This window comes from Prunus persica, chromosome G6 (assembly GCF_000346465.2).
Source record: "Prunus persica cultivar Lovell chromosome G6, Prunus_persica_NCBIv2, whole genome shotgun sequence".
Taxonomy (NCBI): domain Eukaryota; kingdom Viridiplantae; phylum Streptophyta; class Magnoliopsida; order Rosales; family Rosaceae; genus Prunus; species Prunus persica.
In genome coordinates, this window is record NC_034014.1 from 236,149 (window position 1) to 244,321 (window position 8,173).

The window sequence follows — 8,173 nt, forward strand, 5'->3', positions numbered from 1 at the left end:
GTCTGATCAGTTTTTTTATTTAATTTTTTTTAAACGGCCATGTAATTTGAGTGTGTGTTGTGAGTCTAGGGAGAGGAATAGGATTGAATGATAGGATGAGTTTTTGGTGGACTTGTTAGTTGTTGCTAAGAAAAAAGCTGGTGTTCAATGTCTCACACACATTACCAAGGTTCCATGTAGATTTGAATTTGAGGCCACTGATCTGCAAGTCAAAGCTATTTTTCACTGGACTAGAGGAAAGTAAGGAAGCAACATATAGATGTAAATGGAAACAGCTTCCAAAACGAAAGAGACTAAACATGAACAAGAGGGATCTACCAAAGAAGAGGATTGGTCCCCTTTTTTTTTTGGGAAGAAAAGGAGAATATGTACAAAAACGACGTAAGGAAAGAGATGCGACTGAATGAAAAGGAAAAAACAAATCATCAAGGGATTAATCGAGGTGCAGCAGCACAGACAGCAGCCAGCAGGATATTGATCAACGGAGAAAGAGACCTTCACTTTAGATTCCCGTCGCTATTTGCTATGCTACATTAAATCATCTTTGATATTAATTAAACCCATCAACAACTTGAGGGTTTTTTTTTTCTGAACCATAGGAGATGAGAATGCGGATTCAAATTTGTTATGTATTTTAACATTGTAAACAGAAATACATAAACATGTGGTACAGAAATATTAGAATAAAATAGTACACCCTTGGGTTAATAAAATTGGTTAAGTGTAACTAAGCGTTCAATTGAAACGTCAATGGGGCCATGAGCCGTAAGCTTTAATTGTTTATGAAATGACGTGTCGGCCATATGAATGATTGTCAATGTCAACCTTCCCACTATTTTTTAAAGCATTAATCTTTGGATACCAATATTTGTTATGCATAGTTCATGAATATAGCTAATGGGTCTCAATTAAGTGGAAAAGGGATTTGATTTGCATACTAAAAGGTTGGAAGTTTGAATTCCTAATCATCTATTTTGATGAAAGAATTGAAAATTACATAGAATTTTAAAATAACGGAATTTAAATTTCTATCATTTTAATTTTTAGTAATTGAAGATTTTAGTATTTGGATTTATATATGTAGAATTTTGTAAATGAAAGTGTGGAAATTGCAAAATGATGCCTATTTCGGTGGAAATTAAACTCAGGAATTTGATGCCTCAATTTTCACAACTTTTTTCATGCGTCATTTAATAAATTCCGCGCTTAAGTTGCCAAACAAGAGAATTGTCAATTTCTCCTTTTAAATTCACGACTTTTAACTAAATTTCGAGTTATTTTCTCTCATCCAAACAAAGAGTAAGGCATCATAGTTGTGTGTGTGTGAGAAATTCCAATTTAAACTATTGCTTGTACTCAAAAGGAAAAAAAAAAGTTCATAAATAGAATATTATCACATCACTTGGTGTTCAAAGATTAATGTCGTTGCTATTGCTCCTAAAAATTAGGTATTATGTAATTACATGTGAAACCTTAGAAACTTCATACAACTTGTTTTTTTGGTCAAAGAAACTTCATACAACACAACTTGTTTTCTAAGTATACCCGTATTACCAAAAAAAAAAAGTATACTCGTATTAACAAAATTACTTTTTATAATTAATGCATATATTTACTTATCTATCTCTCCTATTAAATGTAATATAGATGAAGTGAAAAAGGGTATTGATTTGTCTATTAGTGAGCTCATGTTTAAACCTTCATGATATCTTTGTAGTTCGTGTGAGAACCCTCCTTCTTATTTACTGTAGTCTTTTTTTTTTTTCTTTTTCTTTTTTTTTGGGATGGGTATCAATAGTTGTGAAAATGACAATTTTAACCAAAAACAATGGGGAAGTTGTTAAATAATCACAATGTTTTTGTCCAACAAAAAATCACTAGTATTTAACTTTTGTAGAAAAGAAATTAGAAATCGACTAAAATTGGATATGAAGGGTTCTTAATATAGAAAAAGAAAAAGAAAATAAGAACCGAATAGAATGATTGGCCTGAGAGCAACCTTTTGGTTTTGAAAAAGAATGAATGAGAGACTGCCAGCAGCGCATAATACATAACGCGTTTAGTAAGGAAAAAAAGTAAGTAAATTACACACATCCAACTCAAAGGCACAAAACAAACAAAAACACCAAAGAAGAAGAAAATAAACGGTGGACCAGTAATTGTAATTACAAGAAAATAAAAGAAAAGGAAAGAAAGTAGCAACTTGCAAAGGGAATGGGATAGAGAGAGAGAGAGGGGGGGGGGGGGGAAGGGTGGGTGGAATCTTCTTGTTTCCCTCAGTTTTCTCTTTTGCAGCGTCGGAGCAGAACCCAGAAAAGAAAGAAATTCACAAAAAACTGACTGCTTGCTGTTGCTTGGGTACACAGTTTACAATTCCGCTATTTCTTTCTGAATTCATATTCTTCTTCCTCTTCTTCTTTTGACTTGCTGTATCTGTATGTATGCATAGATCATGGGGTTAAATAACTAATTAATTAGGTTTGTATGGTTTGCGTGTCAAATATGTACTTCTTCTTCTTCTTGAATTCTGAATTCTGAACCTCTAATATTAATTATTAGAGCCTGGTCCCGAAATAACACCAAGACTTGAATAAGAATGAGAGCGATGCTTCCAGATCCTTCTCTTCTTTACTTACCAATTTTACATTTGGCTTTAAATCTTTTCACCTACACCTCTTCTTTCTTCATAAAAATCCTCATTTCCTGACGCGATTTGATATCCCAAGCTCTGAGTTGCTGGTGCTCTTGTGTCTCTCTGGTCGTCTTCTCTCCGATTTTGTTGGGTTGTGGTAAGAATCAAAATAATTCATGGTCTTCCCCTTTTCTTTTGTTGTTCTTGTTTTGCATGTTCTGGATTAGAAGAAGTTTCACCATCTTTATTTTTAAAATTATTTGTTTCTTTGGTTGATCGGAGGTGCTCTTCAAGTTCTTGTCAAAATTTGATTTTTTTTTTTTTTTCTTTTCTGGTTTGGAGTATTTATATTTTAAATGGTCTCATGGAATTTCTTTGGGTTTTGAAGAACAATATTTAAATTGTTGGATGGCTTAGATCTGGGAAGTCATGCTAAAATCTTGATCTTTTTGCTATGGTCTTGTGACAGTGACCGAAGAGAAAAAGAGAAATGGAGGAAGCAAGGTATTGGTGTCACGTGTGTTCTCAAATGGTGGATCCCATCATGGAAGTAGAAATGAAATGCCCATTTTGCCAAAGCGGATTTATTGAGGAAATGAATAGCAACACGAGGGACAGTCATGAAGCTGACTCTGATTTTGGATCAGATCGAGCCCTCTCCCTCTGGGCACCAATCTTGCTGGGAATGATGAACAATCCCCATCGACGCCGAAGATTAAGACGACTAGACTTTGATGAGGATGAGGATGATGATAATGATGATGGCGAGGCCCGCCATGGCGGAGACACTGAATTGGACAGGGAACTTGAATCAATCATCCGAAGGAGGAGGAGAAACTCGGCTACTATTCTACAGCTGCTTCAAGGCATTCGAGCTGGCTCGGCATCTGAGTCTGAGAATTCTGAGAGTGATAGGGATAGGGATAGGGATAGGGATAGGGAGAGAGAAAGGGAAAGGGAAAGGGAACGAGTAATTCTGATCAATCCTTTCAGTCAAACCATCATTGTTCAGGGTTCTTATGATTCGAATCAGGGCCAAAACAACAATCACACTCCTATGGGTTCATTAGGCGATTATTTTATTGGGCCTGGTTTAGATTTATTGCTGCAACATTTGGCAGAGAATGATCCTAACAGATATGGGACTCCGCCAGCGCAAAAGGAGGCAGTGGAAGCTCTGCCCACTGTGACAATCAAGGAGAATTTGCAGTGTTCAGTGTGCTTGGATGATTTTGAGGCTGGTGTAGAAGCAAAAGAGATGCCATGTAAGCATAAATTCCATAGCGGGTGTATTCTGCCATGGCTGGAGCTTCATAGTTCCTGTCCAGTATGCAGGTTTCAGTTGCCTGCTGATGAATCCAAACGCGATTCTGATAATTCTAGGAACAGCAGTGACCAAAGGGAGAGTGAAAACATAGGTGGTGATGGTGGTGGGGTGGAGGGAGATGGGGATGGGAGAAACGGAAGCGGAAGAAGGTTTTCAATTCCATGGCCTTTCAATGGTCTGTTTTCTAACTCAGGATCTCAATCTAGTGGCAGTGGGGGTAATTCTTCCTCAGCAGCAAATGCAACTGGAAGTGGAAGCGCTTCTCGAACAGATGAGAATTGAGTATATTTTCCATTAGTTGAGTTGAGTGGCTATATCAAGTTCTTGTCCATTATGTTGCTTCAATGGTCTGCTTGTGTACATAGTATCTTACTTGAATGTGAATCTTGGAAGTTCAAATTGTGCGTTTATGTGTTTAAAAAGAGGGGTGGTCTTTTGTTTTGTAGATGTTTTGGCGCCTCCTACACACACCTATAAGAACTTCTACTGTTGCTATATTACTTGCTCTTGCTTGAGATGATGTATTGCTTTCCTCTAGCACGCTAGCTGCTTAATTTGAAAGTTTCAGCATCCTTGGACTTTTGGCTTGTTTGAATTGACAATTGAAGGTGTAGCTGCTAGTCCTCATATTACTCATTTTTCATTGCATGAATTACTAACAAACTGCAACATGCCAATTTTGAAATTTGACGAATTTTGAAATTTTGAAAAAAATTATCTTGGGATCCTCTTTCATACTTGGGAAGTGATTCAGGAAGATAACCCTTGATTATTATTATATCCCCGACAATTATGCGCCAAAAAAAAAAGCCCGCCGAGTGAACTGAATTGTATGCGCTCATGAATATATTTTGTTTGATTGAATTGTTTTATGTTGGTCATGGGATGGAGCATATTCAAACTCTCCATTTTGTTGCACAAGTTCAAGTGGCATGAATGCTGTGAATTAAAGAACTTTCCAACTTTCATGTGGTAATGAATTTACCAGTTCCACGCATTTGGTTCCCTACAGTTTACAGAAACAGAATCAAGCTCTGGCATATGCTGCAATTCCATACAGGATTATATTACGATAAAAAAGCATATCAATCAAGAATAATGAACACGAAATTCAGCAAAGTAGGAAAATGTATTCCCTTAAAGATAATATTGCAAATAATCCTATTAGTATTGCATAAAGTTCCATATCGCATTCAGCAATTATGTAGCTATCAAAGCCAGCTCATCACAAAGATAGATGGCAGTAGGTAGATGTTTTTGCATCCAAAAACATATTAAATGAGGCAAAATCATAAGCATTGTCATTGGCTAATTCTGAGAACGCCAAAAAGGGCAGCAAAAAAGTTATCGGGATGATCATCACTTCACAGTCAAGATCTTGATCACAGATGCTGTTCCATCACGGTGCAGAGCCACAACAGCATCTCCATTCTTGCAGAGCCCCTTCGTCTTAGCATGTTGAATGGCAAAGTCCAGTGCTTCGTCAGTCGTCTCTGCATGAGAGGCCCTGGAAGATCCTGCACTTAAAACTGGAACCAAGCCACGGAAAATTAGACTATGCCTTGCTGGAGCTTCATCACTGCATGACCAGTCAAAGCAATCGGTCTTGATCTCAGGGACAACAACAGACAGTATAGGCATGCCTGGTCTGTACTTAGCCACCAGTTTTGCGGTACTTCCTCCTCTGGTTAGGACCAAAATAAGAGCTGCTTTGGACGAGTTGGCTGTTTTAACGGCAGAAGAAGCCAGGCTCTCTAATGGGCTCATGGGCACAGGAGAATGATCCATAATCCTTTTGAAGACATCTCCATAATGAAGGGTACTTTCTGCTTCTACGCATATTTTTGCCATGGTCCGAACTGCAAGTTCAGGATAAGCTCCTGCAGCAGTCTCACCACTTAACATCACACAATCTGTGCCATCTAGAACCGCATTGGCAACATCAGTAGCTTCAGCCCTAGTTGGACGTGGAGATTTGATCATTGACTCCAACATCTGTGTTGCCGTGACGACGGGTTTTCCTTGGATGTTGCACTTATAGATCATCACTTTCTGGGCAAGGAAGATCTTTTCAATTGGAATTTCCATTCCAAGATCACCTCGTGCCACCATGAATGCATCTGAATTTGCAAGGATGTCATCAAAGTTCGCCACCCCTTCCTGATTCTCAACCTACCAAATCAAATTTTGAAGTAAGAACCAAAGAAGTAATCGAAACTCACCTGTTAATGGTATCTATATAAGAAAGTAGATACATTGCAAAGAGTCACATAGTTTTAGTGAATGTCTCAAAAACTATCCGAATAATGCCACATGATCAGTAACCCTCTTTCATGCTTTTACTCTCAAATGAATCGATGCATAATATTTTGCTAACCAATGGCACCAACAATTCTCTCTGAAGTCGAAAGCAGAAAAAAAGAAGCAGAATCCGAAATGAGTCAATTTATGGTTTATGAAAATGAGCATACCTTTGACATGAGAAGGATATTCTTAGAATGCTTTCCAAGGAGCTTCCTAACCTCCACAAGGTCGGAACCTTTCCGAACAAAAGACAGAGCAATCATGTCAATCTTATTTGGAACTCCCCACTTAAGAATATCTTCTTTGTCCTTGTCTGTTAAGGTTGGGAGATCCACTACGACCCCTGGAAGATTAACGTTCTTTCTCTCACCGAGAACAGCAGAGTTCTCACAGCGGCATTGAACCAAACCCTTTTGCTTGTCACAAGATAAAACCAAAAATGAGATAGTGCCATCAGCGCAGAGTATCATGCTCCCTGGCTTGACATCCTCAGCCAACTTCTTGTAGCTCATGCAAATGGTAGTTTCATCACCCTTGATGCTATAGTCAGTGGATATGGTGATTTCTTGGCCCTGTTTGAGCTGGACAGGTTTGGCATCCTTGAGAAATCCAGTTCGAATCTCTGGACCCTGTGTGGCAGTAAATGTGGGAAACAAACAAACAAACAAACAAACAATCAATCAATCTACCAATCAGGTTTGGTCCACAATGTTTTCCATCAATTTAGAAATGGGTAGGATTAATATTAGGTCATTAGCATTTAGCGAATCAAAATCGCCCACCCACTAGGAAATTTACAACAACAAAAAAAAGAAATGGAAAAAACAAAATCAAACACAAATTTAATAGCGCTCTTGTGTGGGAACCCTAAAGCCAAACATGAGGAAACAAACAAGCAAGCAAACACAAGAAAAGAAAACAAAGAAAGAAACAGAGAATTAAAGAAGGCAATGCATGATTTGTGAGTGAATCCGATAAATTCGGATCAGATGGGATCGGGAGGAAGAAATGAATGGGGAGGGGTGGAGAGAGAATAGACCTTGGTGTCGAGCATGACGGCGCATAGAATACCGGTGGATTCCATGGCGGCCCTGAGATTGTCGAGGGTCTCCTGATGGTATTCGTGGGAGCCATGGGAGAAGTTGAAGCGCGCAACGTTCATTCCGGCCCTGAGCAGCTTCTCGACCATGGGCACCGAACGCGATGCAGGTCCTAGCGTGCACACGATCTTCGTCTTGGGCCTCTGATCCATTTTCCTATTCTCCTTGTATTTCCGCCTTGGAATCTTCTTCTTCCTCTTCTTTTTTGAGAGTTTGAGAGTTGACGAGTTGGAGGAGAGTTGGGGGAGAGTTTGAGAGTTGTGTGTTTTGTCAATGAAAGAGCCAACTCAATCTCAATCTCAATGAAAAAAGAAAGAAATATAAAATAAAAAAGGTGGGCTATAGGCTAATAGGTTTTGCGATCTGTGGTCTGTGTGTGTGATCTATGGTCTGTGAGATTGTATGAGAGAGAATGGTAAAATAGAAGAGCGAGAAGCGTGTTCGCTGATGCCACTCTGTTTTTCTTTCTTCTCTTTTAATATTTTGTTTCCTTTTTATAAACAAAACAAAACAAAACAATAGAAGCAAGCGAGCAGCATAAGCATATTCCCTTGCTTCTTGGGCAACAAGGTAGCTTATTTTATCAGCCAAGCCCCTCACAAATTAAAATAATAAGTTTTTTTTATTTGGAATCAAATTCTATTTCATTAACTTCTTTTCTTTTTTTTTGTTCTTTCTTTCCTTCCTTCTTTCTAAGTAGGCGGGCTCAAATTATGCATTGAGTGAAAAAAATACTTAGGTAAAACAAGACAATTCCTTCTTTCCAAATAGGCGGGCTCAAATTACGCAACAATTCCTCCCTCTAAAGAA

General features: G+C 38.3%; 2 protein-coding genes across 3 annotated transcripts; one reads left to right on the forward strand and one right to left on the reverse strand.

Moving 5' to 3' along the window:
• LOC18774312 (E3 ubiquitin-protein ligase RDUF2) lies at positions 2,118-4,537 on the forward strand. 2 transcript variants are annotated; one of them, XM_007205321.2, is made up of 2 exons: positions 2,118-2,789; positions 3,102-4,537. In XM_007205321.2, the coding sequence occupies exon 2, from the start codon at positions 3,123-3,125 to the stop codon at positions 4,239-4,241; it is 1,119 nt and encodes a 372-aa protein (XP_007205383.1). In that variant the 5' UTR covers positions 2,118-2,789; positions 3,102-3,122; the 3' UTR covers positions 4,242-4,537. The 2 variants fall into 2 exon arrangements, with proteins under 2 accessions (XP_007205383.1, XP_020420942.1); XM_020565353.1 differs by having other exon boundaries at positions 2,120-2,358.
• On the reverse strand, positions 5,070-7,956 carry LOC18771977 (pyruvate kinase, cytosolic isozyme). The gene is made up of 3 exons (XM_007207355.2): positions 7,303-7,956; positions 6,431-6,892; positions 5,070-6,131 (listed from the first exon to the last, which is right to left on the reverse strand). The coding sequence occupies exons 1-3, from the start codon at positions 7,513-7,515 to the stop codon at positions 5,319-5,321; spliced, it is 1,488 nt and encodes a 495-aa protein (XP_007207417.1). The 5' UTR covers positions 7,516-7,956; the 3' UTR covers positions 5,070-5,318.